Source organism: Pseudorca crassidens, chromosome 1 (assembly GCF_039906515.1).
Source record: "Pseudorca crassidens isolate mPseCra1 chromosome 1, mPseCra1.hap1, whole genome shotgun sequence".
Classification (NCBI taxonomy): domain Eukaryota; kingdom Metazoa; phylum Chordata; class Mammalia; order Artiodactyla; family Delphinidae; genus Pseudorca; species Pseudorca crassidens.
Genome location: NC_090296.1, coordinates 75,180,918 through 75,200,393, shown reverse-complemented (window position 1 = coordinate 75,200,393; position 19,476 = coordinate 75,180,918). Strand labels below are relative to the sequence as shown.

Genomic DNA, 19,476 nt, shown 5'->3' with positions numbered 1-19,476 from the left:
GAGACCTTTTTTAGGGTTTGGGGTTTTTTTTGTTGTTCTTTTTGGGGTTTTTTGTTTGTTTGTTTGGGGATTTTTAAAAATACATTTATTTATTTATTTCTGTCTGCGTTGGGTCTTCGTTGCTGCACGTGGGCTTTCTCTAGTTGCGGCGAGAGGGGGATACCTTTCGTTGCGGTGCGTGGGCTTCTTATTGTGGTGGCTTCTCTTATTGCAGAGCACCGGCTCTAGGCGTGCAGGCTTCAATAGTTGTGGCTCGTGGGCTCTAGAGCGCAGGCTCGGTAGTTGTGGCGCACGGGCTTAGTTGCTGCGTGGCATGTGGGATCTCCCCAGACCAGGGATCGAACCTGTGTCCCCTGCATTGGCAGGTGGATCCTTAACCACTGAGCCACCAGGGAAGTCCTGTTTGGGGTTTTTTTTGGGGGGGGGATGTTTGTTTTGGTTCTGGTTTTGGTTTTGGTTTGCTGCTGGAAGCACCTCTAGCAGACCCAAACAGACCTCTGTCCCTTTACTAGCTAGAACTCCAGACTGTCTCAAAGATGGAGAGTTTCCCCTTAGAGAATCTTTGTGGGGAGACATCGCCACCTTCTAATGAGGAAAAGCAAACCCTCTTCAGATGGGCCATTTTAACAGACTACTTGACATATTACTCTGCAATGTTACTGTCCTCTAGGAAGTACTACATAAGCAACATGTCCTCAACCTATTCTGTGTCAAACAACACCAAATCCAACTCACAGACATTTGAGGTGTTATTCACTCATTCAGTAAATATTTACTAAAGCTGATTATTTCAAGAAACTTGTTCTAAGAGCTATATGAAAAGCAAAGATTAATAAAGACATCTTTGAGCAACAAATGAAAAACAACCATAAAATATAATAAAAGTTGAGTGATATATAACAAAACTATGAGAGATACAGAGACTCAGGCATTCAAAAGAGAAGGCTTCATGGAAATGACAGCACTTATTGAGGAGAGACTTAAAGGATAAATAGGATTTGAAAAGGCTGATGATTCCAAGTTGAAAGAATGCCATGTGCTAAAACATAGGTGCATAAAATAGATAAAGAATAAAAAAATCACAAAGGGTTTATTGTACCTTGAGCCCATGGGAGGATGTAATCAAAGGAGACCGTGGATATATCATATGAGGATGGATCATTAAGAATTTTAAATACCAAACTCCCACTAAGGAATTTTTATTTGTGCATACATTACTTGGATTTTTCTCTTTTTGATTGGTAAGAGTTGTGCTTTTCTCTCATAGATTTCCTCTTGTCTTTTTATTAATCCAAATACTAGTGAAAGGCATCGAATTTTCAGGTAACATTGAATTAGCAATAGAGTGTCTATGCTATTCTCAATCAGTTTACCTGAGGATATGGATCTGTGTAGTGATTGGCTAAGTTAAGCAAAAAGGTTATCAGTCTCAAATATGAACTACTTATGGATGAAGACCCATTATTAGAATAAAGATAAAAATGAAAGGTAGTGAAAGCAGGGTATAATATTAGAGGCAAAGTAATTGTTGAAGAATTAGAAATAAAATTTTGGTTAACAAAAGTAAGCAAGAATAATTTTTGGTTTGGGGCCTTACTTAGGCCCCCCTGCAACACCACTCTCGCCTCTAACACATAGACATACCAGGGACCATACATGAGAAAGATAGCCCCAAGGGAGCTCTGTAAAACAAAAATAAAGGAATCCTTCAACTCAAAATGCAACACTCACCACTTTTTCCTATCAATTCCAAATGTCCTCAGATCCCCAGAACATCACGACTCCTGGTGCAGCACACCTCTGATTGGCCATCCCCAGCAGAGGTCAGAGGAGCCATGGGGAACCACACCACTGTCACTGAGTTTGTCCTGCTGGGGCTCTCAGATGCCTGTGAGCTGCAGATGCTCATCTTCCTGGGGCTCCTCCTGACCTGCCTCCTCACTCTACTGGGGAACCTCTTCGTGGTCCTCACCCTCATGGACAGGCACCTCCACACCCCCATGTACTACTTCCTCCGCAACTTTGCCATCCTGGAGATCTGGTTCACCCTGGTCATCTTCCCCAAAATGCTGTCCAACATCCTGACAAGATACAGGACCATCTTCCTGGCAGGTTGCTTTCTTCAGTTTTTCCTCTATTCTTCCTGGGAACCACAGAATTCTACCGACTGGCAGTGATGTCCTTTGACAGGTATGTGGCCATATGTAAACCCTTGCGTTATGTCACCATCAATGAGCAAAACGGTCTGTGTCCAGCTAGTTCTTTGTTCATGGATGACAGGATTCCTTATCCATCCTCGTTCCAAGTTTCATCATATTTCAGCAGCCATTCTGTGGCCCCAATATCATTAATCATTTCTTCTGTGACAACTTTCCACTCCTGGAACTCATATGTGCGGACACAAGTCTGATTGAGCTTTTGGGTTTTATTTTGGCCAACTTCAGCTTACTGGGCACTCTGTCCATGAGGGCCACCTGCTATGGCCACATCCTTCACACCATCCTGCAAAACCCCTCAGCCAAGGAGAGGCAGAAAGCCTTCTCAACCTGCTTCTCCCACATCACTGTTGTCTCTCTCTTCTATGGCAGTTGCATCTTCATGTATGTCCAGTCAGGCAAGGGTGGCCAGGGCGAGGACAGGAACAATGTGGTGGCCTTGCTCAATACCATGGTGACCCCGATGTTCAACCCCTTCATCTACACCCTGAGGAACAAACAGGTGAAGCAGGTGTTTAGGGAGCAGGTGAACAAGCTCTTCTTACAAAGATGTACCGGACCTGAGAGGAGGGGAGGAAGTTACCTCCTTGCCTGAACCTCTGCAAATGCAGCTTCTGTCCTGATCTCCATGAACTATCCCCTCCTAGATAGTTTTCAGCATGTCCTCTACTCTACAGTGGTTTCTCACATGCATCATTATTGGCTCACACAGTCTTCTCAGAGTACAGAAAGCTCAGCGTACCACAGCTATGTCTGGTATGTCTTAATGTTTCTGACCCTAGCCTATACCTGAGTTTCTTAATCTTGCCTCATTTTTAAGTTATAATTATAAACTTAGCATACCTTCTTCACTAGAACATTTCAAAATTGATAAAAAAATACTCTCAGTAAGAATATATTCATGATAGACTTCAGAAATATTATATATACAGAAAAATTAATGAGATGGAATGGCCAAGAAACGTTGAAAAAAAAAAGTATCAGGTATTAAAAACACTAACTTAAAAACAAACAAATACAACAGTGGAACTGGATACCCTAGAAAGATAATGCAGAGTAGACATAAAGATCTAACAGATAATTAAAGTAGACTTTCTAATCAGTAAAGAAGGTCAAGTCAATAAACGATGCCAAGACTACTGGCTATAACCACATTAGAAGACTTCCTTTAAAAAAGATTGAGGTCTAGTACATAGTTGGTTATTTGGGTGGGGGAAAGGTTAGAGCAGAATATCAACTTAAATGTTATATGTGCCTTAAATATTTATTTGAAATTAAAACCTAGAAACACATATGTACTCACTAGTCTATAAATATCCTTTTCTTTGAGAATGAATATAATGACTGTTGTAGTATTTCTTGTTTAAACCACATTCATAACATGAAATTTCAAGATTGGTTTCAGCAGCACAAAAATTGTAAAGATGCTTAAGAAACTATCTGTGAGCAGAATTCTAGCATTTTCACTTTTTGTCTTTTGCCAGTCTTCACAGTCCTTGCCCACACCTCAGTCAACAATTTTTTTCCTCAATAGTCAATTTTTTTTTCAATAGATTCCAATATGGAATCTACTGAAAGGAACTGACTTCATTTTCATAGAAATAGCTTTGTTTTTAATACTCGTATTTCATTGGCTTATCTTTAGTTAATTAAAATGTCATTACAATAACAAGTCCAACTATTACATCAAGGCTTAGAAACAACTGATTTTTGGTACAAGCCAACTGAAAGGAACAATAATATGCATGGGGGGGCTTCCCTGGTGGCGCAGTGGTTGAGAGTCCGCCTGCCCATGCAGGGCACACGGGTTCGTGCCCCGGTCCGGGAGGATCCCACATGCCACGGAGCGGCTGGGCCCGTGAGCCGAGGCCGCTGAGCCTGCGCGTCCGGAGCCTGTGCTCCGCAGCGGGAGAGGCCACAACAGTGAGAGGCCCGCGTACCACAAAATAATAATAATAATAATAATATGCATGGGTACAACAGAAGCCTACTAGCTGCAAAGCTAGCAGCTTCAAGGCATGCTGTGGACATCAATGATTTTTAGAAGCAGTATAGCACAAAGACTGAGAACAGCTACTAGAAACCCAGGTTCAGAACTCAGCTATTAGCCATTTGATCTTGAGTAAGCAATATTTCTTTGCAACTCAGATATATATGGAGATAATAATAGTATCTACCTCATAGAATCCTTATAAATATCAATGTATTAATATATGTTAGAATGCTTAGCACAGGGCTTGGTACAAAGTTAAGTACCATGTTAAGTGTCAGGTACTATGTTTTACTGAAGGAATAAGCTGAATAAATGAAGGTAAATGAAGAGATTACCTAGTACCTTGAAGAAAAAGTTGTTAGATCCTCACCTCATCTCTTAAACTGAAATAAATTCAGGATGAATTAAGTAGATAGATATAAACCATGAAAAAGAAAATTTAGGTAAAAATTATTTTATTAAAGACATGTAGGGAGCTTTTTTGATGGAAGAAATATAAAAATAAGTTTACAAATTTGGCTATGTAAAATTTTTAGACTTCTTTATATCAGGAAAAAAACCATAAATGCTGTAATGGCCATATGTACTTTCTATCTGCCTGCACGCATTTCCCATTCTTAAAGTAGTAGGTCCCTGATCTTTCTCAGTAAGGCCCTTCCCCCACTCAGTTCATGGAGCTGGGGTGGTGGCGACTTCATCCCTAACCAGTCAGAGCATGACCATGGTTATTGGCTCAGGAATGGCCATATCACTAAAATCAGGCCAGTGAAACCAAACAAGTCTCAATTCTGAGATACTTGTGGGAACTGGTGGAAGAGTCTCTCTGCTGGACTTGAGGTTGGGAGAAAGTAGGGAAAAAAGGAGAGAAGACACAAATTACCAATAAGGGGAATAAGAAAGTGGATACCACTATGAATTCTATAGGAATTAAAAAGTAATAATGGAACATTATAAACAACTTATGTTAATGTTTTTGACAACTTAGATGAAATGGATAAATTTCTTGAATGACACAGCTACCAAAGCTTACCCAAAATAAAATAGATAACTCTAGTAGTCCTGAATCTTTTAAAGAAATTGCATTTGTAGTTAAAAACTTCCCCAAAAAGAAAAGTGCAGGCCCAGATGTCCTCATGGTTAACTCTACTAATTACTTTAAAAAGAGATAATACCAATGCTATAAAACTCTTTCAGAAAACAGAAGAGGAAGAAACACTTCCCAAATTAACCTATGAAGCCAGCATTATCCTGACCAAAATCAGACAAACATACTAACAAGAAAGAAGTTACAAATATCCTTCAGAACATAGATTTTAAAATTCTTAAAAAAACTTTAGCAAACTATTTCCAACAACATAGCAAAAAGGTAATAAAATACATCCTTGACCAAGTGGGGGTTATCCCACAATTACAGGATTGGTTCAACAACCAAAAGTCAATCATATGTAATTCACTACATTAACAGATAAAGGAGAAAAACCATATGATCATCTCAATAGATGCAGAAAAAGCATTTAACAAAGGTCAACCCCCATTCATGATTAAAAAAAAAAAAATGGATAGCAAACTAAGATAGAAGAGATATCTTAGCAAACTTAGAAGAGAATTTCCTCTAGCTGATAAAGGATACTTATGAAAAACCCACAGTAAAATACTAAATGGTGAAAGACTGAATGCTTTCCCCTAAGATTAGGAACAAGAACTTTACAACTTCTACTCAACATTGTACTATAGGATCCCAGCCAATGCAATGGTAAGAAGAAATAAAAGGCATGCAGACTTATCACGAAAGGATGCTGAATTTTGTCAACGGCTTTTTCCTGCATCTATTGAGATGGTCATGTGATTTTTAAAATTATTTACTTATTTATTTGGCTGTGCTGGGTCTTAGTTGTGGCACGTGGGATCTTCATTGCAGTGTGCAGGATCTTCGTTGCGGCATGCAGGATCTTTAGTTGCAGCACGTGGGATCTAGTTCCCTGACCAGGGATCGAACCCCGGCCTCCTGCATTGGGAGCGCAGAGTCTTAACTGCTGGACCACCAGGGAAGTCCTGATCATTTGACTTTTATCCTTCATTTTGTTAATGTGGTGTATCACATTTCTTGATTTGTGGATGCTGAACCATCTTGCATCCATGGACTAAATTTACTTGATCATGGTGTATGATCCTTTTAATGTACTGTTAAATACAGTTTGCTAAACTTTTTTGAAGATTTTTGCGTCTGTGTTCATCAAGGATATTAGGTATAACATTTTTTTCTTGTAGTGTCCTTGTCTGGCTTTGGTATCAAGGTCATACTAGCCTTACAAAATGAGTTTGGCAGTATTTTCCCCTCTTCACTTTTTTGCAAGAGTTTAAGAAGGACTGGTATTAATTTTTCTTTAAATGTTTGGTAGAATTTACCAGTGAAGCCATCTAGTCCTGGATTTTCTTTCTTTTTTCCTTTTTTTTTGGGTGGAGGGGTGTTGATTACTGATTTAATCTCCTTACTAGTAACTGGTCTGTTCAGCTGATATAAAGGGAACCTACCTCTGCATAATAAGGGCCATATATGACAAGCCCACAGCTAACATTTTATTCAACGGTGAAAGCTTTTCCTCTAAGATTAGGAACAAGGCAAGGATGCCCACTCTTCCCACTTTTATAGTACTCTTTCAACATAGTACTGAAAATCCTAGCCAGAGAAATCAGGCAAGAAAAAGAAACATAAAGACTCCAAATTGCAAAGGAAGAAGTAAGGTTGTCTTTATTTGCTGATGACATTTTATATATAGAAAACCCTAAAGACTCCTCTAAAAAACTGTTAGAACTAATAAACGAATTCAGTAAAGTTGCACAATGCAAAATCACCACACAAAAATAGGTTGTATTTCTATACATTAATAACAAACTATCAGAAAGAGAAACTGAGACAACAATCCTATTTACAGTAGCATCAAAAATAATAAAATACTTAGGAATATACTTTACCAGGGAGGTAAAAGATCTGTACATTAAAAACTATAAGACATTAATGAAATAAATTGAAGGGGACATAAATACATGGAAAGATATCCTGTGTTCATGGATTAGAAGAATTAATAGTGTTAAAATGTCCATAACTACCCAAAGCAATCTACAAATTTAATGCAATCCTTATCAAAACAATCCTAAAATTTGTATGGACCCACAAAAGGCCTTGAATAGCCACAGCAATCTTGAGAAAGAACAACAAAGCTGGAGACATCACATTTCCTGATTTCAAATGCTATTACAAAGCTATAATAATCAAAACAATATGGTATTGGCATAAAAACTCAGTGTTAACAGACCAGAGAGCCCAGAAATAAACCTATGCATATATGCTCGATTAATTTTTAACAAAGGAGCCAAGAATATACAACAGGTAAAGGATAGTGTCTTCAACAGGTGTTGAGAAAACTGGATATCCACATGCCAAAGACTGAAACTGGACCCCTATCTTACACTACTTACAAAAAATCAACTCAAAATGGATTGAACATAGACCTGAGTGCTTAAAACTCCTAGAAGAGAACATAAGGAGTAAGATCCTTGACACTGGTCTTGGCCATGATTTTTGGATATGACACCAAAAGCAAAGGCAACGAAAGCAAAATAAACAAGTGAGACTGCATCAAACTAAAAAGTGTCTGCATAGCAAATGAAACCATCAACAAAGTGAAAAGTCAACCTATGGAATGGGAGAAAGTATTTGCAAGCCATATATCTGATAAGGGGTTAATATCCAAAATATACAGAACACATAAACTCAATAGCAAAAAAAAATAAACAACCCAATTTAAAAATGGGCAAAGAGCCCAAATAGACATTTTTCCAAAGAAGACATACAAATGGGCAACAGGCAAATGAAAAGGTGATTCACATCATTAATCCTTGGGGAAATGCAAATCAAAACCACAATGAGATATCACTTTACACCTGTTAAGATGCCTATTACTAAAAAGAAAAGAGATAACGAATATGGGCAAAGTTATGAAGAAGAGAAAACCCTCATGCACTGTTGGTGGGAATGTAACTGGTACTATCACCATAGAAAACAGTATGGCGATTCCTTAAGAAATTAAAAATAGAAGTATCATAAGATCCAGCAATCCCACTTCTGGATATACAACCAAAGGAAACAAAATCATTTTTTCGAAGAGGTATCTGTATTCCTGTTGCAGCATTACTCACAATAGCCAAGGTATAGAAATAACCTAAAAGTCCATTGACAGATAAATGAATAAAGAAAATGTGGTATATATAAATAATGGGATATCATTCATCCTGTAAAAAAAGAAGGAAATCCTGACATTTGTGACAGCATGGATGAACCTGGAGGGCATTATGCTAAGTAAAATAATCCAGACAGAGAAAGACAAGCACTGCACGATATCACTTATATGTGGAACAACAACAACAAAAAACTAATAGAAACAGATAGTAGAAAAGTGGTTGCCAGGGGCTGGGGTGGAGAAAATAGGGAGAGACTGGTAAAAGGGTACAAACTTTCAATTATAAGATGAATAAGGTATGAGGATCTAACGTGTAATGTGGTGAGTATAGTTGATAATGCTGTACCGTATAATCGAAAGTTGCTAAGTGAATAGAACTTAAATGTTCTCACCAAAATAAAATGGTAATTATGTAAGGTGATGGGTATGTTAATTAACTCTGGGGTTATCCTTTAACAATATATACATCTATCAAATCATCGCCTCGTACACTTTACATACCTTACAGGGGTTTCCCTGGTGGCGCAGTGGTTGAGAGTCCGCCTGCTGATGCAGGGGACGCGGGTTTGTGCCCCAGTCCGGGAATCCCACATGCCGCAGAGCTGCTGGGCCCGTGAGCCATGGCCGCTGAGCCTGTGCGTCCGGGGCCTGTGCTCCGCGGCGGGAGAGGCCACGATGGTGAGAGGCCCACATACCGCAAAACAACAAACAAACAGAAAAAAAACCTTACAATTTTATTGTACCTCAGTAAAAAGAAAAAAAAGGGCACACAGTTTGGGGGGTAGGAGGAGGTAAAATTGTCTTTGTTTTCAAATGATATAGTCATCTATGTAGAAAATCCTAAGGAATCTACCCAAAAATCTTCCCAGAATTAATGAATAAGTGTAGTAAGGTTGTAGAATACAAGATTCTTATAGAGAAGCCTATATGCTAACCTATATGCTAGCAGTAAACAATCAGAAATTGAATTTTTAAAAAAACATTTACAACCACACCAAAAAATATGAAATACTTAGGGGTGAATTTAACAAAAGATTTTTAAGACTTGAATATGCAAGTCTGAAAACAATAAAACTGTACTGAGAAAAATTAAAGACTTTAATAATAAAAGGAGAAATATACTGATGAATTATTATTACGTAATTATTATTACGATGTCACTTCTCCTAAATTGCTGGTGAAATCATAAATTGGTACAATTTCATATTATCTAATGAAGTTGAAGATCTGCATAACCCACAACCTACTAAAACCACTAAATCTAGCATTTGCCCTGGAGAAACTCTTGCATGTGTGTCCAAGAGATATGTCCAAAAACATTCATAGCCACACTGCTAGAAATTGGAGGGAAGAAACTGATAACAATCAAAATGTCTTTCCACAAAGTAATGGAAAAAGCAATGTTACGTAGTGGAATGCTATACGACAGTGAAAATGAATGAATGATAAACCACATACTTTAACACGGATGACTGTCAGAAACATAATATTGCAGTAACAAAAGAATATACACAATTTGATGCCATTTATATAAAGTTCAAAAATGTGCAAAGATAAAAATATATTGTTTAGGAACATATACACATATAGTAAAACGATAAAGGAAAGCTAGGGAAAGATAAGCTCAAAAAATTCAGGACTGCAGTTAGTTCAGGTGGGAAAAGAAGATGGAGTTGGAGGGGCACATACAGACCATCAACAGTGTTGATGTCCTGTTTCTTAAGCTGGGTGGTAGGTACATGTGTGTTCATTTTACGGTTGTCCTTTTATCTTACGTGTAGATTATAAATACACATAAGTATTTATTTAATGTATAATAAAAAATTTTAAAATAAAATACAATTAAAATCCCCATGAGAAGCACTTCGAGCCAAAAATAATGGCACACAACCTGCTGAGAATTACATATAATTCTGCCAAAAGCTGGCTGAGGACTTCTCACTAAAGGATGTGAGGATGACAGATAAGAGGAAAATGCAGGTATTTCATTTTGAGTAATGTATAGTTTATTTGGCGAGGGTGGAGGGGCAATAGGCCTTTATAATAAGTAGAGAGATTATAATATTTAAAAAGCACTTACGCAAGCATCGTATCAGTTGAGCCTCATAACAGTTTTTTGAGATGCAGTACCTAGTATTTGGTCTCCATTTTTCAACAGGGGAAGCTGAGAGTCTCATAGGTTAAGGGGACATGTCTAAGATCACACCACTGCTGGTGAGTGGCAGGGTCAGAACTGGAATCCAGACCTTCCAGTTCCAGGTCGAGTGCACTTCCAGTGTACAGATCTGCTCACCTTGAGGACAGCGTGGAAGGATGTGGCAGGGAAAGAGCTGCCAGGGGGAGGTAGACTCAGAGAGGAAGAGTGGTGGGAAGACAACTTTGGTCAACTTCACAGCTTTGCCTAGGACCAAGCCTGAATCGGGGGTCACATCACAGCAGGACAGAAATCTCCATCGGCTGTCTCGGTTCTCATCTCCAATCTTCTCATGCCCTCTCCACATTTCCATGCCTCTGCCCACTGGTTCCAGCATTCTCTGCCTCTGGGTTCCTACCTACCTACCCCATTATAATGCTACCGACATCTTTCTTAAGAAGAGAATTTAGCCCTGTCCCAGCTTCTCCAGTCTTAAATTCCCACACACTGCTCAACAAACAACATTCTTAGGATATTGCCTTTTTATAGAGCAACAGGGACTATAAATGGTAATGTTCCTTCCCATTTTATTATTACACCACACTGCAGACCTCCGGTCTCAGTGCCCAACTTACTTCCTTTAGCGCTCTCCCTTTATCTTTCTCCAACATTGCATTAGATACTTGAGAGTTACACTATTTTAGGAATCTCAAGAATCTTCACATTGCACATGTAAAGGGTCTAAGGCCTTCTATAGTAGAAGGTAAATTACAGATATGTGGTGTATATAGTATCTAGCTTTGTTCAGACCACAAAACAAACTATTCCAAATTGCCTTGCTGTGAAATAAACTCACTCATTCATTCATTCAGCCATCCATCTATCTATTTGTAACCAATAAATCAACTTCTCCACAAACCCATGGAGATATGTGGCTACATGTGGTCATATTTTTTTATTTTTTCAGTTAATTATGCAAATCCCCATCTTCTGTATTGACATCAATTCTAGTATCTGTTATTGGGCCTACCTGTTTCTCTCCTAAAGGGTCCCTGAAATGCAGTCATTACACAGAAAGGGGGTATAGCAGACAGGCTGGTCTCACACAAGCGCGTGTCTGAGCGCACACGTATCCACTCGGCCTTTCACCATTTCAACACACACCAGTGACTTCCAACATCGCCTTTCAAAGAGATTGGAAGGCTTTCTCTGGCCACAGGAGCTGCTCTGCCATGCTCACAGAACCAGGAGAAGCCACTCACCTACTCTCCTTTAGAGAGGATGACTTCAGAAGGAGTCTTCTGAAAGGAACGCCCTTTAGTGAGTCCATGGTCATTTCCCTTTCTAAAGAAAACTCCCAATCTGATTCCGAGGTGCCCATTGGTCCCTTTGTGGGAGAAGACATGGCATAGGGGCTGCCTTCAGTGATTCATGGAGACTTTCAAGTTTATAGCACCTCTGTCACTTTGGAAAAGGAACATATACATTTAACCTCTATCATTTTTTTCTTGAAAACAAATCTTAGTATCAACTTCTCTCCATATCCACTGCTCCCACCTGGTTCAGGTCTCCAGCATCTGTCATGGATGACTTGTGATGGTCCCCTCATCCACCTCCCTGAGCCCTCTTTTGCCCACCTCCAGCCCATCCTCCCACAGCAGCCAGAGTGATCTTTATCAAACATAAATGGGGTCAAGTCACTTCCCTAAAACTCATTAGTAGCTTCCCTTTAATCTTCAAATAAAACTCAAATGCCTTACCTTAACCCCCAGTGTCCTTTGGTGATTTCAAGAGCATTTGATTTTCTAAGAGAGACCCAGTTGATTGCAAATTGCCTTGTGCGGCCCAGGTCTAGCTGTCCAGCAGCAGCTTCTGCCTTTGCCCTTCCTCCACCACCCTCCAAACACACTGACCTCCTTCTGGTACTGGGATACACCAGCTCTTCCCCAACATGGAGCCTTTGCCCTTGTTCTTTCCTCTGGAGAGTTGCTTTTCCCCCAGCCTTGACTGTGATGAGCTCAGTTCATTCACCATGTGTCAGCATAAATGTCACTCCCCAAAGAAGTCTTCCCTGACCATTCTGTTTACATAGATCCTCTTGCCCTCAATTTTTCTACCTCAACGCCTATTTGTTACACTGACACACTTCAAATTTAAAATGAATCCTTCCTAGAACACACCCTCTCACCATACACAAAAATAAACTCAAAAGGACTTAAACATAAGACATGATACCATAAAACTCCTAGCAGAGATCATAGGCAGAATGTCCTCTGACATAAATCATACCAATCTTTTCTTAGGTCAGTCTCCCAAGGCAATAGAAATAAAAACAAAAATAAACAAATGGGACCTAATCAAACTGACAAGCTTTTGCACAGCAAAGGAAACAATAAACAAAATGAAAAGACAACCTACAGAATGGGAGAAAATATTTGCAAACGATGTGACCGACAAGGGTTTAATTTCCAAAATATACAAACAGCTCATACAACTCAACAACAAAAAACAACCCAATCAAAAAATGGGCAGAAGACCTAAATAGATATTTCTCCAAAGAAGACATACAGGTGACCAATAGGCACATGAAAAGATGTTCAACATTGCTAATTATTAGAGAAATGCAAATCAAAACTACAATGAGGTACCGCCTCACACCAGTCAGAACGGCCATCGTTTAAAACTCTACAAATAACAAATGCTGGAAAGGGTGTAGAGAAAAGGGAACCCTCCTACACTGTTGGTGGGAATGTAAATTGGTACAGCCACTGTGGAAAATAGTATGGAGTTTCCTCAGAAAAGTAAAAATAGAGTTACCATATATGATCCAGCAATCTCACTCAAGACAAAACTCTAATTCAAAAAGATACACACTCTTGCACTGTTGGTGGGAATGTAAATTGATACAGCCACTGTGGAGAACAGTATGGAGGTTCCCTAAAAAACTACAAATAGAACTACCATATGACCCAGCAATCCCACTACTGGGCATATACCCTGAGAAAACCATAATTCAAAAAGAGTCATGTACCAAAATGTTCATTGCAGCTCTATTTACAATAGCCCAGAGATGGAAACAACCTAAGTGTCCATCATCGGATGAATGGATAAAGAAGATGTGGCACATATATACAATGGAATATTACTCAGCCATAAAAAGAAACGAAATTGAGCTATTTGTAATAAGGTGGATAGACCTAGAGTCTGTCATACAGAGTGAAGTAAGTCAGAAAGAGAGAGACAAATACCGTATGCTAAAACATATACATGGAATTTAAGGGAAAAAAATGTCATGAAGAACCTAGGGGTAAGATAGGAATAAAGACACAGACCTACTAGAGAATGGACTTGAGGATATGGGGAGGGGGAAGGGTAAGGTGTGACAAAGCGAGAGAGAGGCATGGACATATATACACTACCAAACGTAAGGTAGATAGCTAGTGGGAAGCAGCCGCATAGCACAGGGAGATCAGCTCGGTGCTTTGTGACCGCCTGGAGGGGTGGGATAAGGAGGGTGGGAGGGAGGGAGACGCAAGAGGGAAGAGATATGGGGACATATGTATATATATAACTGTTTCATTTTGTTGTGAAGCAGAAACTAACACACCATTGTAAGGCAATTATACTCCAATAAAGATGTTAAAAAAAAAAAACAGTAAAAAAAAAAAATTCCATTCAAAATAGCATAAAACAAAAAACCAAAAAGATATATGCAGGGCTTCCCTGGTGGCGCAGTGGTTGAGAGTCCACCTGCCGATGCAGGGGACACGGGTTCGTGCCCCAGTCCAGGAGGATCCCACATGCCGCGGAGCGGCTGGGCCCGTGAGCCATGGCCTCTGAGCCTGCGCGTCCGGAGCCTGTGCTCCGCAACGGGAGAGGCCACAACAGTGAGAGGCCCATTTACCGCAAAAAAAAAAAAAAAAAAAAAGATACATGCACCTTTATAATCATAGCAGCACCATTCACAATAGCCAGGACATGGAAACAACCTAAATGTCCATTGATAGATGAATGGATAAAGAAGATGTGGTACATATATACAATGGAATACTACCCAGCCATAAAAAAGAACAAAATAGTGCTTCCCTGGTGGCGCAGTGGTTGAGAGTCCGCCTGCCGATGCAGGGGACGCAGGTTCGTGTCCCGGTCCGGGAGGATCCCACGTGCCGTGGAGCGGCTGGGCCCGTGGGCCATGGCCGCTGGGCCTGCGCGTCCGGAGCCTGTGCTCCGCAACAGGAGAGGCCACGGCAGTGAGAGGTCCGCGTACCAAAAAAAAAATAATAAAAGAACGAAATAATGCCATTTGCAGCAACATGGATGCAACTAGAGATCATCATACTAAGTGAAGTAACTCAGGAAGAGAAAGACATATACCATATGATATCACTTACCCGTGAAATCTAAAATATGACAAAAACGAACCTATCTATGAAACAGAACCACGGACATAGAGAACAGACTGGTGGTTGTCAAGGGGAAAGGGGTTGGCGGAGGGATGGAGTGGGAGGTTGGGCTTAGCAGGTGTAAGCTTTTATATATAGAATGGATACACAACAAGGTCCTACTGTATAACACAGAGAGCTATATTCAATATCCTATGATAAACCATAATGGAAAAGAATATTTTTTTAAAAATGTATATATATGTGTATGTGTATATATATATATGTTTATATATATAACTGAATCACTTTGCTGTACAGCAGAAATTAATACATTGTAAATCAACTATCCTTCAATTTTAAAATACTGATAAAAAATAAATAAAATAAAGTAAAATGAAATGAATCCTTCCTTCCCCACTTCACTGTAAGCTTCTTGAAGACAAGGACTTGTTTTATGCCTAACATATAGTTGGTACTCAGTAAATATTTAATGAATGGTGGAGCATCATGCTGTACATATATCCATTCATTCAATTATTGCTATTTCATCATCCTCTTGCTGCCTACAGATAGGATAACAAGGTCCCCCTTCATCTGTATTTATCTGCCACTACCTACCTTGTCCCTTATGGTTCTCAAATCATTACAAAGTTTTAACAATTGAGTGAAATCATTCTTCACTTGTTCCCTGGAGAACAGAGTTGACTTAAAATTATACTTCAGCCTTAATCACCTGAACAACTTGGAGAGAAAAATCCCAAATAAAGATCCTGCTAGCTCCTCAGTCTGGAAGGCTCTTTCCCTGCCAGAAGGCTGCTCCTTAGGAGGCTGAGGTGGGACCCCAAGGAGTGCAGAGCGGCTCTCCTCCCTCCCCGTGCTGCTCACAATTGTCTGCCTTGGAGTAACCCTGGAGAGAGGGGGAAAGAGAGAATTGGCTATGGAGGAGGCACACTAAGGTGTTAATCTGGGTCCTCCTCCCAAACACAATCCTGAATCTTGACTCTGGATGACCTCCAGGCGAAACCTTCTCTTTGGGTGAAGAGTGCCTTCCTCCAGAGGGTGCATGGGATCCTCACTTCAAAATGCCCTGCCATCCTTAGAAATAGGCACTGTGCTCAGTGGTTTTACATGTGAACAAGACCATGCCTCTCAGTCTGTATTTGTCCCGCATTTTTCTTTTCCTTTTTTAAAAATAAATTTATTTATTTATTTTTGGCTGCCTTGGGTCTTCGTTGCTGTGCGCAGGCTTTCTCTAGTTGCGGCGAGCAGGGGCTATTCTTCGTTGTGGTGCCTGAGCTTATTGCAGTGGCTTCTCTTGCGGTGCACGGGCTCTAGGCGCCTGGACTTCAGGAGCTGTGGCTCGTGTCCCGCATTTTTCATGTAATCATTATGAAATATAATTCCCAGCCTGTGGAGCTGAATACAATTCATAACCAAGATTATAAAATATTTTAAAATATTTTTCAGTTGTCTGTTTATTCCTCCTAATCCTCCGTATCCTCTACTGTTTTAGGTCATCTACCCCTTTGCTATCCAACTCACTGGAGGGAGAGGAAAGGAGTCAATGCTAGAGGAAGACATGAGGGTAGGTAGTTTCTAACTGAACTTCTGCAGACAGTACAAACCAGCATTAAAATGGTGATGCTGGGCTTCCCTGGTGGCGCAGTGGTTGAGAGTCCGCCTGCCGATGCAGGGGACACGGATTCGTGCCCGGGTCCGGGAAGATCCCACTATGCCGCGGAGCGGCTGGGCCTGTGAGCCATGGCTGCTGAGCCTGCGCGTCCGGAGCCTGTGCTCCGCAACGGGAGAGGCCACAGCGGTGAGAGGCCCACGTACCACACACACACACAAAAAAAATGGTGATGCTGTGAATGAGGTTATGGAGCATTTCCTACAATGGCCCTTAATCAATCATTCAACAATTATTTATTGAGTACCTGCCATATGCCTAACATTCAATCACTCGTTGGTTCAACAGAATTTTATGCTGCCAGGATCTGTGTTAGGGGCTAAAATGCAAAAATGAGTAAGATGTGGTCTCTACTCTCCAATAGCTCATTTCTGCAAAAAAAGACAAGACCACCAACTCATACAACTGAAGAATAATCTGAGTTAAATTATGTGTACTAGAACTGAATGTTCATAGAGCTCGGTGGACTGAAATTGTAAAGATGCAAAAAACCCAAAAACCTTCTTAAAGGAGGAAGTGCCTGAAGGGAGCTTTGAAAGAGAAGTAAATAATAGATAAGCAAAAGAAAGGAGGGAAGGCACCCCAGGCTGTGGGAACAGCTTTGGCAAAAGCCAGAGGCTAAAGCAGGCTTCAGATGCTTTGGGAGCAGCGAGGAAATGGAAAGGACAAAGTAGGCTCTTCATTAGATCCGCAAACCAGTTTAAACCTCTTTCCAAAGGAACGGTGAAATTTTGATAAGGTATTGTGTGTGGGTTATGAGTCTTTTAACTGTGCCGGCTTATAATTAAACCATTGTCTCTAGTCATTGCTAGATAGCTACTGAGAAAAGCCAGTTACCCCATGCTAATGTATAACTTCTTTGTTTTATGCAAAATAGCCAGCTCTAGTCTAAAAAAGAGCTGAGTGCCTCTATTCAAGTGGAATAGAATGAAAATAAAAACCCAGGGCTTTCATGCTCACAGGGTCTTTCCTGGACACACACAGTCAGAGCATCATGTAATTTTCTCTCTTTCCCTTCTAAGAGGGTGGAAAAAGAAGCAAAAACGCTCTGCATCCCAGAAGGCCAAGAATAAGCCAGGGCCTGGCTGTCCCCATGCAAGCAGCCATGCAGGCAGATGCAGCCACCAATCCCGAAGGCAAAGAACATAGGGGACAATGGAGAGATACACTGCTGAGGAGCGGAAGAAAAGGAAGGGCTTCCAAAAAGTCAAACTGAAGGGAAATGTGTTTGTTTATAAAATTAAAGTTCAGAGAGAACAGATAAAGAAAAACTGAAGAATGAGTAGGAGAAGCCCAAAAATGCGTTTTGCTCTTTTTTTTTTAATATCAAAGATAAAACTCCTTGACACTAATAATTAGTTAGCTAGCCAGAGTTTTTAATTTTGGTCACCCTAATGAAGAGGGTGGAGAAAATTCAGAGGAGTGATGAATAACGGTCAGAGATAAAGAGGATTGGGATTGGATAGTCTTTATTTCTAAACAGGAGAGTTTCCTAATGGTGGAGTCTGTTGTGCTAACCTTTGTAACTGAAACAGATTATAAAATGTTTTCTGAAGCTTTCACAGTAGACAGGATCCTCCCCAAAGGACATATTTACCGGGTTTTTTTGTTTGTTTGTTTGTTTTGTGGTACGTGGGCCTCTCACTGCTGTGGCCTCTCCCGCTGCGGAGCACAGGCTCCGGACACGCAGGCCCAGCGGCCATGGCTCACGGGCCCAGCCGCTCCGCTCCACGGCACGTGGGATCCTCCCGGACCCGGACACGAACCCGCGCCCCCTGCATCGGCAGGCAGACTCCCAACATATGCGCCACCAGGGAAGCCCAAGGACATATTATGGTAGGAAAAGTAGAATATATGTTTGTGAAGGATCCTTAAAGAGTCTATGGATGACTGAAGCTCTTTTTTTTTTTTTTTAATTGATTTTATTTTATTTATTTTTGGCTGCATTGGGTCTTTGTTGCTGCACGCGGGCTTTTCTCTAGTTGCAGCGAGCCGGGGCTACTCCTTGCTGTGGCGCACGGGTTTATTGCTGTGGCTTCTCTTGTTGCAGAGCACGGGTTCTAGGCACACGTGCTTCAGTAGTTGGGGCACACAGGCTCAGTAGTTGTGGTGCACGGGCTTAGTTGCTCCGCGGCATGTGGGATTTTCCCGGACCAGGGCTCAAACCCGTGTCCCCTGCATTGGCAGGCGGATTCTTAACTACTGCACCACCAGGGCAGCCCTGGAGCTCTTACATTGCTAGTAGGAATGCAAAATGATACAACCACTTTGGAAAACAGTTTGACAGTCTCTTACAAAGATAAACATACACTTACCATACAATCCAGCAATCCCACTTTTAGATATTTACCCAAAGAAATGAAAATGTATGTCTACTCAAAGACTTGTATGCAAATGTTCATAGCAACTTTATTCAAAATAGCCCCAAACTGGAAAAAAACCCAAATGTCCATCAACTGGTGAATAGATAAATAAATCGATGGGATACCCATACCATGGAATGCTACTCAGCAGTAAAAAGGAATAACTAATGATACAGGCAGCAACATGGACTCATCTCAAAAGCATCTGCTAAGTGGAATAAGCCAGACACTAAAGGCTATATACTGCATGATTCTATTGGTGTGACAGTCTGGAAAAGGCAAAGGGGACAGAAATTGGATCAATGGTTACCGGGGGCTAAGGATAGGGAAAGGGAACTGATTCCAAAGAGGAGGAAAAATTGGGGGGTTATGGAACTCTTCTATATCTTAATTGCAGTTGTAATAACACAACTATATACATCTGTCAAAATATATTAATCTGTATATTTTAAAGGAG

General features: G+C 40.5%; 1 protein-coding gene and 1 long non-coding RNA gene across 3 annotated transcripts in view; one reads left to right on the top strand and one right to left on the bottom strand.

Moving 5' to 3' along the window:
* LOC137226278 (uncharacterized) overlaps positions 1-19,476 on the bottom strand; it is a 96,696-nt gene that overhangs the window by 39,406 nt on the left and 37,814 nt on the right. The window lies entirely within an intron of this gene.
* On the top strand, positions 1,792-2,811 carry OR6J1 (olfactory receptor family 6 subfamily J member 1). Its single transcript, XM_067706148.1, is given in 4 exon segments — positions 1,792-2,136; positions 2,139-2,230; positions 2,232-2,291; positions 2,293-2,811. Coding segments are annotated over 4 exon segments (972 nt in total). The 5' UTR covers positions 1,792-1,835.